Source organism: Geotrypetes seraphini, chromosome 6 (genome assembly GCF_902459505.1).
Source record: "Geotrypetes seraphini chromosome 6, aGeoSer1.1, whole genome shotgun sequence".
Lineage (NCBI taxonomy): Eukaryota > Metazoa > Chordata > Amphibia > Gymnophiona > Dermophiidae > Geotrypetes > Geotrypetes seraphini.
Genome location: NC_047089.1, coordinates 206,789,087 through 206,811,202, shown reverse-complemented (window position 1 = coordinate 206,811,202; position 22,116 = coordinate 206,789,087). Strand labels below are relative to the sequence as shown.

The following is a 22,116-nucleotide window of genomic DNA, read 5'->3' as shown; positions in this document are numbered from 1 at the left end:
TGCATCTTATGAATAGCTACTGGAAGCCACCTTCCCACTTTGCTCTGTGGATAGGTGTTTCCCAGCTCCTCATAAACTTAGCATAGCAATAATCTATCTTTGGGACCCCACATCTAAGTGGATTTTCAGGATATCCACTGTTTAATTACTTAACCTTCATGAGAACTAAGCAGTGAACAGAGATATTCAGAGACATAATCAAAATTAATGTTGAAAACAAAACATACATAAAATAAAACACAACAGAATAAAACAAAAAAACCCCCAACATTAGGCATGTATAAGGCTTCTAAATCTAGAGGGGTTATAAACTGTAAGTTTAGGCATCTGTTTTCTAGCTAATGAGGTCCTTTTGGGAAGATACTAAAATCTATATCTGTGTTTTCACCTCATAAAATTAAATTTTAGCCACATTTTTTTGTGCATTCCATTTTTTTTTTACATGAGTATGTATGACTTTAAAAATTTTTATATCATCCCCAGTAGTTGCACTCCTTTTTTTCTGTCCCCATAATTAGTCCAAAAATTGGCAATGTGTTTATTAAGGTCCTTTAAAATATGTTACAGGGCAAGGTAAGAATTACTTTGCTTGTGACCTTGAAAACAGATGGTATAAAATAATGCAAAAATTATCCTGATCTCACAAATACAGAACCTGCAACCTAGTCAGCATGTAATCAACTGAAAATGGATGATAGAATAAGACTACAATAAAAAATATAAAGGAGCAGAATTTATTAACAGAAATGTAAAGAAATTTTAGGTTCTATGCATTGCTCTTTTATGCAGGAACTGAAATGTTTTCTGAAGATTACCTCATGAGCTGTCTCTTGGGAAAGGAGGAAATATTAGAATTTAGCTTGTGCCTTTTCAGTTGTAGCTCAGGGCACATTACATTCAGGTATAAAAGGTATTTCCTCGTCTGTGGAGGGCTTAATATCTGTTTGATATGAGACAACAAAGGATTAAGTGACTTGTCCAAGGTTAGAAAGAATGCCAGTGGGATCTGAAGCCTGAATGCTTTACCCATTAGGCCATTCTTCCATGCCAGCACTTTTAGAACTGAACCTGAATAGAAACCTATCTTATTATCAAATCGCTTTTATTAGTATATTTCAAGTGTTGCATTTCAACTAATCTGAAAGTGGCCATCCTCCGTTTCCCTCTCCTCAGGGTTGGGGGGAGAGTACACTTCTCCCTCCATATTCACAGGGGTTAGGGGCAGAGCAGGCCCGCAAATATGAAAAAATCACAAATAACTTTTAGGGCCAACTCTGACCCACCCCCGCCATCCTCCTGCCTCCCAGTCCTCTCCACACCTTACCTGATGGTCTAGCGGTGAAGCGGAGCCCGTGCAGAGCTGTTGACAAAAATGGCTGCTGTGAGTTCCAGTGGTCTCACGAGACTAAAGCGGGAATTCATGGCAGCCATTTTTGTTGACAGCTCTGCATGGAGCAGTAGTACAGGAAGGTCCAGGAGGCAGGGTGGGTCAGGGTTTAGAAACTCACAAATAACCGAAGTCACGAGTTCTAAACCTGCAAATTTAGAGGGAGAAGTGTATTTGTAGTACAGGGTTTGATTCTTCCAAAACCAATACTATATTAAGGAAGATAATCCTTTCCAGAAACAATCATCCTGTGCAGTCACTGAAAAGGGGTTTAAGTGGTAACCTGAGCAAACATCGATGTATCTCACCTTGAGCACTGCATTCAATTTTGGTCACCATATTTCACAAAAGATACAGCAAAATTATAAAAGGTTCAAAGAAGAGCAACCAAGATAATAAAGGGGATGGAACGTGCCTCAAATGAGGAAAGACTAATGAGGTTAAGGCTCTTCAGCTTGGAAAAGAGACAGCTGAGGGGACATACGATTGAAGTCTACAAAATCCTGAGTGGTGTAGAACGGGTACAAGTGAATCAATTTTTTACTCCATCAAAAATTACAAAGACCAGGGAACACTCAATGAAGTTACAGGGAAATATTTATTTATTTGTTTATTTCATTTTCTATTCCGTTCTCTCCAAAGAGCTCAAAACGAGTTACAGGTTAAACATATATAATATGCAGTTAACAGGTTACAATTTGCCATAGTTACAGTACAAATTTTGCGATACAAGTTTTTATCCTACCATGACACAGACTAGGGATCTAACACCAACTTGCACTGTAACTATGGCAAAGTTTACCAATATAAGTTTTTATTAAGTTCTTACCTTTGCTAATCTTCTTTCTTGTAAATCCACACTCTATTCCTGGACTAGTGGGTTGTTTTCCCATACTTGCCACTTTTAAAACCAATAGAAGGAAATTTTTTTTTCATTCAATGAAGTTAAGCTCTGGAACTCATTGCTGGAGGATGTGGTAACAATGGTTAAAAGGTTTCAACAAGGGGTTAGAAGGTTTTGACAAGGGCTTAAAAAAGGTTTGCACAAGCTCCTATAGGAAATGTCCATAGTCTGCTATTGAGACAGACGTGGGAGAAGCCAGTTCTTGCCCTGGTATCGATATCATGGAACATTGCTACTGTTTGGTTTTTTGCCAGGTATTTGTGACCTGGATTGGCCACTGTGGAAACAGGATACTGGGCTGGATGGATCATTAGTCTTACCCAATATGTCTATTCTTATTTTCTTAATTGTAACCACCTAAAGGTGTCTGTTTTACACACTGGTTTTATTGTGAGGGACCCCTTTAAAGACAGCTTTATTCACTATGTTGGTTCCTAGCAAATAAAAATGAGATGTTTCACTTACAGGAGGAGAATGCAAGGATTGATTCAAGCTCTGGCAGCTGGCATGTATCTCTTGCTTAGGTTAGGCATGCTAAAATAACCCCCCTGAACATACAGGCTTTCATTATCTGTTTGGCCCATGCAGGCACTGAGGTCCAGCTTCTTTCTGCCAGCTTTGGTACTGCTTGGGTAATATCTTGCTCAGTTACTGTAGCAGCAGTAGCAAGTGATATCATTGCAGTTGGTGATTTGGGTTGGTTGTTTTTTGTTGTTGTTTTTTAAGTATAACTGATAATCAGAAGCCCTGGGTATCAATCACAATTCTAACCAATTATAGTCCCAAAGAAATGGGCAAGATAAAATTGATCGCTAAAACGCCAAGTGAAACAATTTCTTAAAAGATAAATGATCTTCAGCCCTAAAAGCTCTGGAGGAAGGGTCTGAAGAAAGTGGCCTAATCTGAGTATCCATAGATTTAATAACCCCCCAACAATGAAGGAGTTAACAAAGCATTGTGGCCCACAGAAAATATGGGTAAGGTACAGAGGGGGCAGACAATATATAAAGCAGAAACAGAACCATAATGGAAATTCTGAATAGAATTTAGAAGCCAGTTCAGCTTTTCAGTACTGGAGAAACTTGGTTAGGGAACTGCAGACCTCCAAGAGTCTGCGTGGCAGTGTTTTGGGCACACCAAGGACAATTTCCAGACTTTCAGGTGCCACATAACTTATTTTATCAGCTTTTAAAGATAAGATTTGGATTTGTCAGCAGCCTTTCCAAGCAAGATTGCTGAAAATCCACAGCATATTTATCTTTTAAAGTTGTACCTGCTATTTGTATGTTTTTGTAGTGAAATGGATAAGGTTTCTATTTGGGGATAGAATTTCTTTGCTAAATGGACAATGCAGTATGCAAATGTTTTCCTCATACAAAACAACCTGGTCTTCTGAAGATTTAATTTCAGCCTTTTGCTAATAATGTTTTTGCACTGTTTGTAGACGGTTTCCAGTTGTGCTAATTTAAAAGCAGTCTTTTTCCAAGCTCATGGTGTATAAACTATACATTTCATGCCCCCAGCTCTTAATCATTAGACTCAATGACTGTAAATATATAAATAAGCAGAAATGATTAAACAGAAGCTTGAGCGACTCCACATCAAAGATTCCAGGATTTTGAAAGCTCAGATGTTGCTGCATTCTATCTGAAGAAAGAAGCTGAACCGCTCAACCATCTTGCATTTATTACAGAGAGATGCCATCTGTTGCAAGATATCAAAAGCTGATGAAAGGTCCAGATTCTCTACCTGCATCTAGATTTCCTTGCAGATAATTAATTATATTAAAATTGTCTCTAAAGCGATGCACTGGACAAAAACCAGTTTGGCAGGGGTGTTCGAGGCTTGTACAAATGAAGACAGAGCATACAGGGATGGGACAGGAACAGAATTCGTGGGGACCGGGATGAGGAAAAATTTGTCCCTGTGTCATTCTCTACTTCATGCAACCCTTCTGTTTTAGCGGGATTTATTCCGCCAATCTGGTTTCTTAAAAACCGTCACTTTCACCTTTTTCCTAATTCATGGAGCTCTCTTGTTGGTAAAGATACGATCCACAACTGATGGCCTTCAAAACACTCAGAAAAGACAGAGAAGTAGCGCCAAGCAGATCTCAAGATGTTGGATCACTCGATTCCACCAAGCCCTTCTGTAAACTTGGCTTGGATTGCTGAAATCACGGCAGAGGTTACTGCCGCAATGGAGGCTGCACTTGATAAGAAACTACAACAGATCTATGATAGAGCCGAAGAAGCTCACAATAGGACGCTTTGCAAAAGAAGATTCTAGAACTGGAGCAAAAGGTTGACAACTTGGAGAATTGTTTCAAGAGAAATAAATCTGTGACATGTGGGTCTGCCTAAATTGATCTTGGATAAAGATCTAATAGGATTATTGGACTCATGGATCCCTACCACACTGCCCCTCACTGATAACCTTGCAAATTTCTACATTGAAAGGGCTAACTGTCTGTTTGGGGATTCACCGTGAAAACTCAACTAGGCCTCGAGTGGTGGTCTTCTAGTTTTCAACTTCAAGCACAAACAGCGGATTTTACAAGCCACTTGCTCAGGTCAGACCTTAACATATCAAAATAATAATACAGTTTTATTTTGGGAAACAGAAAAAGCGGTATTAAGGGGTGACATAATTGCATTTAGTAGCCGTAAGAAAAAAGCTAGAGATAAGGAGATATTAAGATTGGAACAATAATTGATATCCTTGCCTAGACAATGTGGATCCTCTCCCACATTAATGCTTCAAACTCAGTTGATATCTGCTCAGTTTGCTCTTAATGAGCTTATCCATCAATGTGGAAAGAAATCGTCATTATATACTATAAATATCAACTCTCTAAATTTGGGCAAAAAAGTGGAAAATTCCTAGCCAATTTAGTTAAACCAGAGAATAGGTATTTTTGAGAACCTCTGATGATATAGTTTATTCATAATTAATATTTTCCAGGACTTTTATATGAATCTATATAAATCAGATTCAGTGAATGTAGGCCTGGATCCAGATATTTCTCTTGATAACGTTAGCCTTCCCAGTCTGAATCGGGCTCATATGGGCCATCAATAAAAGCTCCTTGCATAAGACAGCTGACTCAGATGGTTATGAAGCTGAATTTTATAAACTATTAAAAGAAGGCATAGTTCAACCCTTGACTACAGTGCTTAATAAAATAGTCCAAGATCAGACTATACCATCATCTCTTAGATTAGCCCAAATTGTAGTATTTCTCAAACCAAGGAAGACTCCATTGTGCTGCTCTTCATACAAGCCTATCTTGCTTTTTTGTTTTGAAGCTACTCGTAAATTACTGACTTGCATGCTAGTCAATAGACTAGCTTGGATTCTTCCCTTATTAATTGTATCCCAAAGTAGGTTTTGTATGGAATCATCATGTGGTTTAAAATGTTACACAAATATTGGCCACCCTTGAAGCAGTTCACTCTAGGAAAGAACAGTCCTTGCTTATCAGTTTTGATGCTGAGAAGACATTTGACAGAGTGAACTGGAACTTTATATAAAGTCTTGTTTAAATAAAGCATTCATGGATTCTTTGTTGAGGTAATTATGGTTCTATATCATGCACCTCAAGCTGTGGTATGTGTTAAATGGCCTACAATCTGTACCTTTTTTTAATTCAGAGGCACCAGATAAGGCTGCCCTCTATCCCCACTTTTATTTATACTTACACTTGGTCTGCTAATTAGAAACACAGGGCTCCTTTCACTAAGCTGCGATAGCAGTTTTAGCATGCGCACTAGATGCTAACGCCAGCATTGCGCTGGCTTTAGTTCTAGCCACGTAGCACGGGTTTAGCACGTGCTAAAATTCTGCGCACATTAAAAACGCTATCGCAGCTTAGTAAAAGGAGCCCATAGTTGTCAACCCTGAAATTACTAGGATCAAGGTGGGTTCGACACATTTTAAAATTTCAGCTTTAGCTGATAATCTTTGGTACATTTACCAGATAAATTTCTCCCTGTTTTGTTGAAATGTATTAAGGAATATGGGAACTTTCAGGATTAAGATTAAATATGGATAAATCTAAATGTTTTCCATCTACAGTGCAAATACAATAAGATGATCCGGGAAATTATAGATTAGTGAGTCTGACGTTTGTGCTGGGCAAAATGGTAGAGACTATTATAATGAACAAAATGACAGAACATATACATAAGCATGGATTAATGAGAGAAAGTCAGCTTGGATTTAGTCAAGGGAAATCTTGCCTCACCAATCTACTATACTTCTTTGAAGGGGTGAATGAACATGTGGATAAAAGTGAACCAGTTGATTTTGTGTATTTGGATTTTCAAAAGGCATTTTACAAAGTACCTCATGAAAGACTTCTGAGGAAATTAGAAAGTTATGAGATAGGAGGTAATGTCATATTATGGATTAAGAACTGGTTGATAGAAAAGATAAGATAAGGTTTAAATGGTCAATATTCTCAATGGAAAAGGGTAAATGGTGGGGTTCCCCAAGGGTCTGTGCTGGGACCGCTGCTTTTTAACATATTGATCAATGATCTAGAGATGGCAATAACTAGTGAGATAATTAAATGGCCGATGACACAAAGTTGTTCAAAGTTGTTAAATTGCAAGAAGATTGTGAAAAATTGCAAGAGAACCGTGTGAGACTGGGCATCAAAATGGCAGATGATCAAGTTTCAAGTTTTATTAAAATTTGATATAATCGCCTATTCCAAGGTTTCTAGGCAAAATACAAAAATAAAAACTGAACAAAGTTAAAATACATAAACATGATTTTGGATTTACCAAAACGTACAGAAACATTAAGGTTGGTGGGGAGGAACTACAATTGTTAAAAGAAAAGAAAACATTCAAAGTAAGAACAAAAGGAGGGGTTTATAAAAATAGGAAAATGACTTTGTTATAACAAAGATCGATGGATATAAGCGGAAAGATCATTTTTGGTCTATTTTGGAATCTTACATCACTGCCCTACCAGCCAGAACTTGTAGTTTAATTCTCAATAAATTAACTTTATGATAATTGGAATGTAATGACCTCCAAAGGTATAGACTGTCATTACTAAGTTGTTCCAAGATATATTTGACAATACTGTTTTTATTGTTAAGTGTGTTGGGGGGGGGGAGAAGGGTAGTTTTATAGAGGGTGGGTTAGCTTATAGGTGTGATTGATATGATTGAATGATCAGAAGGCTCTATACTTTACAGCACTGGTTGCCGTACATGAAGAAGGACATGGTACTACTCGAAAGGGTCCAGAGAAGAACGACTAAAATGGTTAAGGGGCTGGAGGAGTTGCCGTACAGTGAGAGATTGGAGAAACTGGGCCTCTTCTCCCTTGAAAAGTGGAGACTTGAGAGGAGACATGATCAAAACATTCAAAATACTGAAGGGAATAGACTTAGTAGATAAAGACAGACTGTTCACACTCTCCAGGGTTAGGAGAACGAGAGGGCACTCTCTAAAGTTGAAAGGGGATAGATTCCGTACAAGCGAAGGAAGTTCTTCTTCACCCAGAGAGTGGTGGAGAGTTGGAACACTCTTCCAGAGTCTGTTGTAGGGGAAAACAACCTCCAGGGTTTCAAGACTAAGCTGGACAAATTCCTGCGAAACTGGGACGTATGCATGTGAGGCTGGACTCATTTAGAGCACTGGTTTTTGACCTGGGGGCCGCCGCGTGTGCGGACTGCTGAGCAGGATGGATCACTGGTCTGATCCAGCAGTGGCAATTCTTATGTTCTTATGATTTAACCAGAGACACAAGAGTAAGGTCTCTGGCTTTGTTTTGACTTTAGGATTTGAATACTATAGAACCATTGTATAGGCCCTGAGGGGGACTTGTATTTTTCTCAGAATTTGGTCATAGTTGAAGGCTGGGGTGGTGAAGGGCTGTTCCATAGTATATCATTCAATAAGACACCAAAACATTGTTTCGGTTTCTTTATTCTGTATTTTTGTATTATCGCCAATAAAATTGTTGAAACGAAATTATAAAAAGGGGCAATATTCTGTACAACTGTTTATAAATCACATATACATCCCTTCATTTCTATCTGGTTTTGGTACAACCTTTCCAAAGTTGCCTATGTTTTTACATCTGGGAAGGCAATTGGATTGTCTTTCAGACATGGGTGTAGAAGAGAACCTAAACTGTGTAGTGGATGAACAGGAAAATAAGTGTCTATTAAATGTTAAAGAAATGTTCCTTGATGCCAGCAAGGATGGATGAATCTGTTGCAGAAGCAGTAAGATGCTTGAGCAGCTGAACACATGATGGAAGGATGTTGCAGATGGCAGACAAGACACATGATGTCATTAAACAGTAATTCATTGAAATCCAAAAGTAGCTTTTGCAGTTTTTTTTGGGGGGGGATTAATCATTGAATTCAGTTGCCAAATGTCTAAGATGTGTTAAGTTTTTACATATTGATACTAATCTCAAGTTTTTAGAGAGTGACATAGGGACAAAGTTTGTCTCTGGTCCCACCCAGTGGGTAACTGTCCCCATGTTATTTTCTAGAGCACCGTTTAGAATAATAAATAAATCAGTGGGCATAAGCAGGATAAAAATAAGTGTGCCATCTGGATTCAACCAACTTTCAATAGAATATATCCCATTCTGAAAAAGTCAGTAGGTCACAAACAGTACTAAGAACGTATTGGGTCTGACCAGTGGTCCATCTAGCCCGGTATTCTGTTTCCTCAGTGGCCAGTCCATGTCACAAGTATTTGCAGCAACCTAACTAAATAACATCCCATGCTACCAATCCCAGGGCAAGCAATGGTTTCCCCCCATGTCCGCCTCAATAGCAGACTATGGACTTTTCCTCCAGGAACTTGTTCAGACCTTTTTTAAACCCAGCTATGTTAACCAAGGGCAAGTTGGATGCACATCTTCTTGCAAATCACATTGAGGGACAAGGGGGTGAACAAGGTGTCCATTAGAGAACACCTAGCTTGGCCTCCGCGTGTGCGGGTCGCCGGACTAGATGGACCTAGGGTCTGATCCGGTGAAGGCATTTCTTATGTTCCTAACCACTGTTACTACATCCTCTGGCAACAAGTTCCAGAGCTTAACTATTCTTTGAGTTAACACTAGTTATTGATCTAACAGAATGTGAATTAACCCAATGGTTTAGTTCCATTTTTATTAGGTGACACTACTGAGTTAATCACAGGAATTGAAGATTTAAGTATAAAATGTCTTTTAATAAAATTGTATCTAGGGGTATAGCATCCTCTTCCTAAAGATTGTCAAGACTCCCTTGAATAAAACACATTCCTAAAATATAGCTCTGGCTATCACACAAAATCATCAACTGGGATACAGTGAATATGTATGAGAGAAATGTGCAAATGCTATGTTGCCAGTGCATACAGATCTCCATTATGCATATTAATATATATATATATATATATATATATATATATATATATATATAGCCTCTGTCTACTGACTCAGGATTGTACAACCAAATTTATACCTCGGTTGCTCTTCCCTGCAGCCCGTCATAATTACAATCCCTTGACAAACCTTGGGCCTGATATTCAGCCCGACAGCAATTGCATTTTGCTAACCGCTGCTGGTGTTAAAACTTGTCCCTTCAGAGTGAGTTCTATCCCTTCCCCATCCCGGCAAACTCTGTCCTCATCTGCACAAGCTTTGAATATCTTTAAAATCATGTGTTCAAGGCTTGTGCAGATGAGGACAGAGCTTGCAGGGATAGGATAGAGAGAGAAATTGGCAGGGGCAGGATGGATATAGATCCTGCGTGGATGGGGACAAATTTGTCCCCATGTCATTGTCTAATTTTCAGCTCTTGACAGGTGATTCACTCCAGACAGGTGATTTAAACAGGCAGGAAACCTCTCCTGGGCGTTTAAATAATTTTTGAATATTGGGCACCCTGTTTCTATTTCTGCAGCCTCTCCCATACTCCTGAGAGAATAGCCAGATTTTCACCTACTTCCTGAAAGTTATGTATTCATAACATAACAATTCTGGATCCCTTCTGGCATTGCTGGTACCATTCACTAAAAAATGTATTTCTTTTATTGCTGAGTTTTGGGAGTGAACAGTCTGACTGCCCCCAAATACCAGGCATTCTCAGGGTATAGCTTTGCAGTTGGTATGCATTTTTTGTTCTTTGACTGAATAGCAAGAAATGCCAGACCCTCTGTATTAGTTCCCAATGATTTTGCGTGAGGGACATGATGAACCTTTTTTTTTTTTAAATCCAAAATAAAGATTGGAGAAAAATTTTTCATTTCTTGGGTTTAGCCCATGTTAATGGGTCAGATTTCCAGTATTGGATCTAGAAGTTGCTTGGGCGTCTGTGCAGTTGGTTATATTTTATTTTATTTATTTATTATTTTGTGAACCTCCACATCCAGACTTGCATATGGTAAGGATTGAGGGGCCTTAGGTTCCCTGCATCTATTCATGTGACTTGGCTATACTGCTGGGACTGCCTGCCATAGCTGCCAAACAGATCTTTTAAGCTAGTAATCCTAGGCTACATTTAGATTGGTTGTCTTAGCTTGGGAACCATAGTTTTGAGATTGCAAACTCAATATTTATTTATTTAATTTTCTTTACCATTCTTCCAGAGGATGGCTAATTAGCTATTTTATTAGAGGGAGGGGAGATTAAAGTCACACAGTGCATTATTGACTGTGAGCCTTGTGATGTCATGCCTATGTATCTGTAGGGGCATGCCTAATGCACTGCTCAGATCCCTGAATTTCATTGTTCAGTGGCAAGCATTTAATTTCCTATTCTCATGTTTGGCATAATCAGATTCTCAGCATTTCCTCAAAAAAAAAATAAAATGCAGCATTCTCTCTGCACTTCTGTACAGGACCCCCTGCCCGCTCCCACTAGTGCTGCCCGATTCAGGGGAAAATTTTTCAATTTGATTCAATTTTTGGAATTGATTTTTTGATTGGCGTTTCCTGTCCAATTAGGCATTTTTTTTTTTTTTCAAACATCCAAGTGGGTTTATTTTGTAGTCTTTCCATTCCCTCTCCAACACCACCTGACGGTGTGGTGTAAGCAAAATAAAGACTGTTCCTCTCTCTGTTAGGTCCTAGCTCACACTCACTAACACAGCTCTGGCAGGATACACATTTTGAATCCGACATATTAAAATCACAAAATAGATTCTCTCTTTTTCTTTCTCTCCGTGCATTTCTTCCTCCCCTCCCACCCATTCCCCTGTGCAGCAGCACCCCACTGACTCTCCCACTGTGAGGCCTCTTAAAGCAGCAGTGGACTGTCAGCAGTGGCATTGCTCTGAATACCCTACACACTTCCCTCTGCCATGTCATCAGCAATGCATCAGCGGGGCAGGTCGCAGAGCAGCCATTCACAGTGATGCCACTGCTGACCGTCCACTAGAGAATGACACGGTGACAAAATTCATCACCGTTCCCATCCCCGCGGGAAACCATCTTCATGTCATTCTTTAAGGAAAGAGGGAAGAATCAGAGTATGAATGGCCACAACCACTGACCCGCAAGCTTTGCTTTGACGAATGCTGGTGTAGAAGGACAGAGGATGAAATAGACACTAGAAAATGACATGGGTTAATTTTGCGCAGTTATCTGCGGGGACGGGAACTGTGATGAATTTTGTCACCGTGTCATTCTCTACCGTCCACCACTGTTGCTGCTTTAGGAAGCCTTAGAAATACTGTATGTCCGGGGGGAGGGGTGTTGGTTGCTGAATTGGTGAGTCTGACTTTCTTGGGCAACACCTATTACAGTTAAGTAAATGTGCTTTATAAAATTACCCCCACAGAGTATTGTAATCCTAATCAATTTCTGCATGAGGGGCTTAATAGCACAAGCAGCTTGGGGGACAGGGAATAACACTGACGAGTACCATGACCTATTCCAAAAACTAAACTAAACTAATCCTTAAGTTTATATACCGCATCATCTCCACGGATGTGGAGCTCGGCACGGTTTACAAGAACTTAAAATATAGGAAGAGAAGGAAAAAAAAAGGTTTACATGAACTTATATATAGAAGAGAAGAGTAAGGGGGGGATAGAATTACATTTTAGTGAAAAGCCAGAAATGGTGTCATTAACAACTATTTAGACCTTTGGGCAGCATATAGCACCTTAATCCATAATAGCTCCTTCAAAACTAAAGCCAGAGATAAGCCCAGGGTGCTGTCCAAAGCCTTTTCAACATTGAAGCTGACCAAGATGGACTCGATGTTCTTTTTCTGCACTGCCTTTATTGCACAAGAAAAAAACTGAATATTAGCCACAGCATTTCCACTTTTGATAAAATCTACATGGGGTTTGATGACCAACCTGGGAACTATATCTAAGAGTCTAAACATAGAGACTTTTACAAAGATATTTGTGTCCACTTTGAGGAGTGAAATTGGTCTATTGGCAGCCTTACTTTAGAATAAGAGTAAGCAGCACATCATTTAGCATGGATGGGAGTTTTTGCTTCCCTATTGCTACCTCAAACACGGTGCATAAAAGTTAGCACCACCTTGTGCCCCAAAATCTTATAAAACTCTAAAGGGAACCCATCCAGTCCAGATGTTCTAGCATTTTTTTTATATTAGGCAGCAAGCAAAACAAGAGGGACATTGAATACCCCTAAATCTTTCTGAGTCCATTTAGACAGCCTCAGATCAGCAAATCTATCCCTCACGGGTGTCTCCTGAGATTGAATACTATAGTGGATGTTATATGGCTTGACCCTATTTTGAATGCATCGCCTTTTATATGTGAAGAACATTTTATCATTCAACTTTTAGATTAAGAACATTGTTTCCAGTTTGTTTTCTTTTTTTGGTTTTCCCTCTTTATTCTGTGGAACTATTTGATGATCTCGTTGCTTTGGAATTGCATATCTTTATTAGATTTGTCATTCTAGCTTTTTAAAAGTTCCACTCTGCTTTCCATTGGCTTTCTCCAATGCAGCAATTAATTTAGCCTTGTTCTCTACTTTATGTCTATCCCCCCGCCATCACCTGAGCCGCCAGAGATGTGTCAACTATGAGGGGCCGCTGAAAAGTTCTCAGCCCAGCCAACAAATTTGGGGCAGTGTCTATCGAGGGATATACTCTTAGTCCAGTGATTTTCCTCTTTTTTTTTTTTTTTTGTTCCGTCAGGAAAATATGGAACAAAAAAAATTGGAAAATCGCTGAACTAAGTGTATAGCTCTCGATAGAGACTGCCCCATCTTGTTGGACTGAGAACTTTTCAGCGGCTCCTTGTACTACTTCCAGGCTTCAGTTTCATGATAACAGACATAAAATCCCACAGAAGCAGAAGATGAGATATATATTTATGTACTTTGCTGATTGCCCGGGGGTGGGGTAGGGAGTAAGCTCGACTACTATGCCATATTGAATAAAGCCAGCAAGAGGCTATGTAGAACTTTTTTGTAAAAGCGTATCATGTTTACTACACTCCTGCTTCCTGAAATCTAAATGTGGAGTGGGAAAGCACCAACCCCACCCCCCTCTATGTTCTGTGGGTCCCTAATTTCCAGTTCAGTAACATCAGCATGGAAAAGTTTTTCCAGAAGCAAATCTTTCTTACAGCCTAATCACACAAATCATTATTGAAAGTATGCAAAGGAAAACTTTAAACCTGAAACATTGGAGGATGCACTTGATTAAATGAAAATTGAACTGTTTGGCCACAATTATACAAGATAGATTTGGAGAAAAAGAAAAGAATGAAGCATTTGGGAGGGGGGGGCAAAATCTATTGCCCAATGTGGTAATTACAGGAAAAGATGATGGTTTTGTATGACATGAACGTTGCTGAAAATCTGTGGAGAGATCTCAAACATGCAGAGATTAGAAGGAGACCTAAGAACATTTCTGAGCAAAGGAGGATAGGAAATAAACTCTAAAAAGAAAAAAAAAAATCTGCTGGCTACAGGAAATGTTTGGAGGCTTTTATTTCTACAAGAGGAGTTGCAAAAAACTAACTGGAAGGGTGTCTAAATTTCCGAACATATCATATTCAAGAGGTTTTCTTAATGTGAATCATGTAAAAAAAAATCCTACAAGTATAGTAATTATGCATTTAAATTTAACTCTGTAACATATAAAAACAAGTAGAGGTTAAAATGGCATTTTTCTGTAATCAGTTTGACCAGGGGCCTCAAAACTTTTCCATACAGTGTTTGCATACACATGATGTATTAACCTGCTTTTTTTCATTTGCATAGATATGTATCTCTTTTTTTTTTTTTTCTTTTTCTTGATTTTTGCTTCCTGCTTAACCCAAACCCAGAGAAACTGATTGAGGGTCTCAAGTCTCCTGAACCCACGCTTCTGCTCCCTGACCTCTTACCTCTGAGTGACCCCTTCGGTAGCACCTCAGATACTGTGAATGGTAATGTTATTGGGAGGGAGGGTAGCATGCACTGTACTATGTCGTGCTTAGTTTTGCATATTTAGCCTGATACACTTTACAAATAGTGTGACTTTGGAGGGGGGGTTGGAACAAAACCTGGTTTCTGACAAAAATGAGTGTGCTGTTATCTGTAAAGTTATGTTGTTCGCATGTAGAATGTGTGTGATGCATTTTATTTCTCTAAGACAAAGTTTTTTGTTTGTTATTCCATCCTTCCTCCCCACCCCAAAAGCTTGTGCCTTAACCTCCTTCCAGTAAAAAAAAAAAAATAAAATTGTAATTTATACTGTTGTGCAGACAACACCACACCAATCCTATTACTGAAGCTCTACTGGAGATTGGTGAACATCACAATTCCTCTTAGTGCATCCCAGATTTGCATACAGCCAGCTTTGAGATGTCTCTTGACACATGAGATAGGGAAGGAAGGAATAAAGGAACCCTAGGGGCACACCGTGACAGGACCAAATATAGAACTCAAGAGCTGTTGATTCCTTGGCCTTTGTCGGCTAAATCCCAGCCTGCTGTAATACACCAGCTTGTTTATCCCAGGGAAAGATTTGATGTGAAATGGAGGGAAGTGAGGACAAGAGAATGTTCTGTTCACTCCCTCTCCTTAATGCACATCTGCATAACATTTAAAATTTAAATAAAGCATAAGTTGTTTGACCTTTCTATTTTTTGGAGCAATTAGAGGGTGTTAAATGACTGTCGATGCATTCTGTAGGAATCAGACCTTTTTGCATTATCTGTGATTGATCCATGGCACAATTCTTGCTGTGGTACTGCCTGATGTTCACACATACTAGTAAGAACACAGCCTAAGCTGTATAGTCTCTCTTCCACAGTACACAGTATTAAAAAAACATTTGCAAAGGGAACAGTGGAGAGAGATTTGGACATTCCAGAGTAGCTGCAGAAATGATCAAGACAGTCTCATGCTGTCAACTTTGGACTAGAATTCTGTGTGTGCTGGTGTTCACATTTTGTTATTGCTAACTCCCATCCTCTTTTGCTGACCTTGCTTTTCTTCCCTGTGAAAGGTAAAGCAGAGGTACCCATTGAAAGTCTGATTCCTGGACTGGAACCCCCCATACCCCAGCGTCTTGTGTCCCAGACTGACTCTGTGGCTTCAAACCGGACAGGTTTGTAGTGTTTCTTGGATGAGTGTTGTGTGGGGAGGTAGTACAGGGTTGTGTACAGATCTAGGAGTTGTAGGATGGGCCTAGCAGAGGTACTGTGGTATGATATCCCTTTGTGTGGAAATTGGACGCTATTCTTAAACATAGAAACATGATGGCAGATAAAGGCCAAATGGCCCATCCAGTCTGCCCATCCGCAGTAACCATTATCTCTTTCTCTCTCCGAGAGATCCCATATGCCTATCCCATGCTTTCATGAATTCAGACATAGTCTCTGTCTCTACCACCTCTTCTGGGAGACTGTTCCACGCATCTACTATCCTTTCCGTAAAGAAGTATTTCTTTAGATTAGTCCTGAGCTTGTCACCTCTTAACTTCATCCATTCCCTGTCATTCCAGAGCTTCCTTTCAAATTAAAGAGACTCGACTCATGCGCATATTGAGAGCTATATTCATTCAAGAATGAAATAGAAACACAGGCCATATGGTGTTTATTTGCAATTTGTCTTCTCATCTATATCATCCATACCATCCTCTCTCTTAGAGATCCAATGCTTGTCCCATGCTTTCCTGAATTTGGATTGTCTTGCTCTCCACTACTTCCACCGGGAGGCTGTTTCATACATCCTTTACCTTTTCCATAAAGAAGTATTTTCTTAGATTGCTTCTGAGTCTTTCCCATTTCATCTTTATCCTATGTCCCCTCATTCCCAGTTGAGAGACTTGCCTCTTGGTCATTTACGCCATGGAGGTATTTAAATGTTTCTTTCATTTCTCCCCTTTGCCACCTTTCTTCCAAAGCCATATAAGTGAGTTGGTGCCCTCCAAGCTAAGAAAAAAATTAAAGGGTTTCTTTGAGTATATGGAAGAGTTTCCATGTAGCTATTTGTTGTAGTTCTTCTCACTCTTTCCAGCCTACTGTATGGATACAGTTACTCTCTCTCATGTTTACTGGCTTCATTTTTCTTCATGAAGATTTCATGGCTTTCCCCTCATCCTTGTCCCTAGGCAAAAAATGCTTTTCTGTCTTCTGAGGAAACAGGGGAGCAGCTCTGATGTTTAACCTAATAGGAAGCCTCTTCACCATAGGCACCATCAGTAGCTTCAAGAAAGGCAGACGAAGCTGGAAGATGTCCATTACAGACCCAAGAAGTTTACTGCATTTATTTATTTTATTTGCAGCAACTTTATATACCGCTAAGAAGCCAGAAAATGGAATCCAAGCAGTTTAACAAAGTAATAATAATAATAAAATAAAAAAGGTTATAAGAGTTAAAAACAGGAAGTAAAATCAACAGAGATAAGAAATGGAAAGGGAAGATTATGAAATGGGAATCCCAAAGGTCTTCTGGAAAAAGGTGAGCCTTCAATAAGGATTTAAACCGAGTGAGGGAGGATTGAAGTTGGATGTGGGATACAGAGAATTCCAGAGCTTAGGCCCAAAGTAACTGAAGGCAGATTCATGGGAGATATTCAAATGAAGGGAAGAAGGTGATAGAAGAACAAGAAGGTTACTGTGAGAAGATTGAAGAGAGGGAGAAGAAACACAGGGAATAAGGAGATTATTGATCCATGCAGGAGCAGATGGAATGTGATCTTTAAAGACAAACAGAAGAATCTTGTACTTCGTTGGGCAGAGATAGTCAATTAGTTTTCAGTGTGGCGAAGAGGAGCCATGGGATTGATGAGCGAAATGGAGGAGCTTAACTGCAGTAGATTGATTAAATTGGAGTTGCTTAATAGAGGGGGAGACCAGCATAAAGAAAGGTACAGCAATCAAGATCCGAGAGAAGTGTGGATGAAGGAAAGAATGGTAAAGAAATGAACAGCATGGATAACGATGAAGGGCAAAGAATGGCAAGAGTAGGAAGTATCATTTTGTGGTTTGAAACAAGAGTTTGAAGTTGAAAAGGACAACAAGAATTTTTACAGAACCTTTGAAAGGGAGAAGTTGGCCATTAACAGAAGGAAAGGCAGGAAGAGAAGCATAGCGAGAAGGAAAACAACCTCACATTTAGAGCTGTTTAAAAAGATTATCTTGCAGCCATTTAAGAGATGAGACTAGGGCAGGAGTTGAGAGAAGTAAGAGGAGAAGTTGTTGGTGATATGAAAAAGGATTTGGATGTTGGCGTAATAAAAGGGAGTACAACCTTGTTCCTGAATAATGGTCAGGAGATGAGAAAGGTGTAGGAATACCCCACAAGAAACACTCAAACGCAGTCTTGGAGTCGCATAAAAAGGAGGAGAGACTATTCATTTGGAGCGCCTCCTCCCGACTCTAAGACTGTATGTGTTTCTTGTGGGGTATTCCTACAGAAAGGAAAATATTAAAGAGGATAGGAGCAAGGATGGAAACTTGAGGAACATCTGAAAGGTGATGGAAATGCAGCATGGGATTCAGAAAGGCAATGCTGAAAGGTGCATTTAGAGAGGTAACTGGAAATACAGAGAACAGAACCAGTGCAGACTGTGTAAGAGGAGGGGAGTGATGAACCAAATCAAAAGCAGAGGAGAGATCAAGAGAGAAGACGATGACAGAACTATGTTGATCTAAAGTAGAGTGGATAGAGTCATGGAAAGCCAGAAGAAGGGATTGATACTGTGATATGACAGAAACCTGATTGGAAGAGATGAAGAATATTGGCATTTTCAAGAAAAGTGTCAAGTTGAGAGAGAACCATTTTTTTCCAAAATTTTAGGGAAAAAAAAGAAAGATTACAAAAAGACAAAAATGGAAGACAGAAATGAGTTACAAGTGCATATTTCCAGATTGCTGGGATATTGCCCTGGGAAAAATTAAGCTGAAAGTGGGGAGAAGATAATGAGAGAAACATTTTAACCAGGCAGGCTAGTCAGGAATCCCTCACAGAGGAGGAGGGCCTCATGGGTTGAAGAATGTTAGAGACAGAGAAAAGTGGGTGTGGGGAGGGATTAAAGGAACTCCCTGAGTGGGGAAAGGAAAAACAAAGAGGCAGAGGGAATGGCAGGATGGCCAAGGGATTGACGCAATGATGAGATTTTAGCTTGTCATGTATCAGCTAAGTCAAGAAGAGGGAGAAGGGAGTGAGGGATCATAGGCAGGTGAGCCAGCTGAGGCAGGGAAGAATTGGTAGAGAAAATGAGGGCCTGAGGGCAGATCTGTTTGCACTGCCTCCATTGAATGCAGCTCTGTCCTATGTACTTTTACTTTGTAAATTCTCAAAAAGTACACATCCCAAGAGCGGGGTTGAGAATTACTGCTTTAGTGTACAGCTTATTAATTTAAAGCCCACTGGCACAAAGTAGATATGGCAGCATCACTCCAATCCAGGTCAGTACTAAGAAACTTAACAAGCCACAAAAAGCTGTCAGTGCAGACAGAATAGTCACTAGTGAAGATGGAAATTTCTGCATTTCACAGCCAATATCACATATCATTCAGCTCTTTGGCAACAACAAGAGTCTGCAAAGTGCCTGGCAGAGCTGACGGCCCAGCTTCAAAAAAGGAGTTTTTGTTTCCATGCTTGAAACTTTGGATTACTAAAAAGCTCTTCACCAGAGAAGGCAAATCTTTTCCATAAGAAGTCTATCCACCTCCTAGAAGCATTTGGGGTTTATAATAACCTACTCAAAGAGAAAGTTTCAGCTTTGATAAAGATTCCAATACATTGGATCCCTAATAGAATTTTCAACTTGGCATACAGGGTGCACATACTGAAAATTGTCAGAACATTCAGAAACAAGATGCGTTCCTCAGCCCAATGTTTTTCTCCTTTGGTGACTCTTCATGTTCTTTGATTTAATAAATGAGGAACCATAGTTTCCAAAGGATCTCTGCCAAATTAGCATGAAGACTGAATTTACTATTTGTAACTTCTTAGTAGGGGTGTGTTTAATTAGCCCAATGAAAACATACCAGGTCAGAATCACGGTAGCTTGTGCTTGGCTCCCATGGAAAATATCAGCATGGTATTAACCTCGTACCTTCACTGCCCATTAGTACACAGAAGAGATGGCGCCCTTTGGATAGGCAGTTCTACAAGGATTGTTCAGTTAAGTCTGCATCCATGGATATTTTCCTGGGTTGCTCCAAAAGATCAGACTGGAATTGCTGCAATGTTCAGTTAGCTTTGCAAGCCCCACTCATGGTTTAATTCATCCTGCTGGTCAGCAGAGTAAATGGAGTTGCTTACCTGTAGTGGGAGGTTCTTCATAAACTGAGGATCAGTAAGACACTTGCTTTATTAGGGAGTTGATTGAGGGAGTGGTTGCGTAGAAACATGATGGCAGATGGTAGACATTGCAGATGAGCAGACTCTTATCTCCTCCTCTTCCTAAGATATCTCGCGTGCCTGTCCCACGTTTCTTGAATTCAGACACAGGCTTTGTCTCCACCACCTTTACTGGGAAACTATTCCAAGCATCTGCCACCCTTTCTGTAAAAAAGTATTTTCTTAGATTACTCCTGAGCCTATCTAGGAATTCCCATATATGCTCCAAGAAACAGGTTGGTGTTTTTCTAAGAGTTGAACGCTATCTGCATTGCTGCTGTAAGATTGCATAAGAATTATCCTGCTGTCTATGGAAGCTCCCCTTACCCCCTCTTTTTTTAACAGGTGAGCAACTTTTGTCCTCACTTGATTTATCTTGATCAATCTTCTCTTCTCAACATCTCTTAAATGTTAACATAAAGCATTCTGTTCATGCTACAACCAATAGCCACTGAAGAACATCAGTTGTGAAGTTCTAGACACTAACAAGAAAACATCTCCACTACTCTTTAGATCAGTGTCCCACAAACTTTTCCAGCCGGCGGCACACTAAATGCAGTGCCCCGGCCGGAAGTCGACGTGATGACGTCACGCGCACGCGTGGAGGCCCATCTTGCCGCGACTCCACCTTTACAGGGATCCGGGAGGTGCAGGGAGAAGAGGAGAGATGCCAGCCAGGAGGAGAGTCGTCCACATCGGCTGACTTCCTACAGGACGTGCCTCTCGCCGCGAGAGGCACATCCTATAGGCAGGCAACCAGCCAGTATGGACGACTCTCCTCCTCGCTAGTGTGTCGTGGTGCACCAGATGTCTCAGGAGGCACACTGGTGTGCCACGGCATACAGTTTGCAATACACAGCTTTAGATTTTTAACACGAACTACAGAGTTATGGTGAGATGTGTATTTGGGCCTTTTTATGTGAAGTTTGCTGCAGTGCCCCCTAAGATACCCCACTGCTCTACTGGGATGTCTGTGTGGCCAGTTTACCAAGAATACTAGCCCCTCCTACATCTCAATGGCTTGTTTTGTGCATTTTTCTTTTGAATGTGTGTTTTTTTCAGAAATGGTTCAAAAAGATAGACACACATCTAAGAAATAGCCATTTTCAAAAACAAAAAGCTACGGTGTCATGTTCACTGTTGGATTTTTGTGCGTCTTCTGAAAAATGTCTTAATGCTAGATTTAGACGTCATATTGAAAATGCCCCTCCACATCTGCAGTGAATCACATTTCAAGCAAAGTGAACTTTTCTAAACATTCATTTGCCAATCTGACAATGCATTATGTGTGTTTTATGGTCTAGATATAGACAATATATAAATTTTAAAAATAAATACATTTTATGAAAACATTTGGAAACAAAATATATTGTCAGGTTGGCAAATGAATGTTTAGAATAGTTCACTTTTGCTTAAAATTTGATTCACTGCAGATAGTGTTCTTGCATAGCAGTGCAGTATAGATGTCTTATTCAATGACTGAGGATATCTCCCTTTACCACCTCTCCATTCTGGGTGGGAACTTGAATGAAGAAAATAGTTTTTCCACTTAAATTTATATGTGTGTTAATAGTTTGCCGATACAGAACTCAAAAGTTGCACACTGTTAGACTTAAGTGTGAGGAAGGAACATTGAGGAGAGACTTTAAATAGACAGAAAGATGGCTGGGGGGGAGGGGGGTTGTGTGGTATTTTGTTTTGTTTTTAATTGGTTTCTCATAAAACCACAGTTGCAGCATTTTTCTGTCTTTCCCCTTGGGCTGCTTTCTACAAACTTGTTTCTGTCTCTGTGATTTGGGGTGCACTGACTGGAGCTACTGACACATTCTTTCCTTTGCTGTTTAATGCTGCTGATGCCGCCTCCTGCATTCAGACTCTCTCACTGGGGAAGACTCTCTCCTCGACTGCTCTCTGCTTTCTAACCCTTCTGCTCCTGATCTTCTGGATGAGTTTTCTTCTGCCACGCTCTCTACTCCAGCTCATGCAGGTAATAATGCTGTTTTGATCCTTTCACTGTGATGT

General features: G+C 39.9%; 1 protein-coding gene across 14 annotated transcripts in view; it reads left to right on the top strand.

Annotated features, from left to right (window-relative positions):
* The window catches only part of AAK1 (AP2 associated kinase 1), a 151,662-nt gene that overhangs the window by 85,206 nt on the left and 44,340 nt on the right, over positions 1-22,116 (top strand). For 8 of the 14 annotated variants that reach the window (XM_033947974.1, XM_033947981.1, XM_033947975.1 and 5 more), the window contains 3 exons: positions 14,580-14,681; positions 15,746-15,847; positions 21,968-22,081. The exons of 2 other annotated variants lie outside the window; for them this stretch is intronic. In XM_033947974.1, coding sequence (XP_033803865.1) covers positions 14,580-14,681; positions 15,746-15,847; positions 21,968-22,081 — 318 coding nt within the window. The remainder of the gene's footprint in view (positions 1-14,579; positions 14,682-15,745; positions 15,848-21,967; positions 22,082-22,116) is intronic. 4 more of the 14 variants (XM_033947978.1, XM_033947979.1, XM_033947987.1 and 1 more) reach the window with 2 other exon arrangements.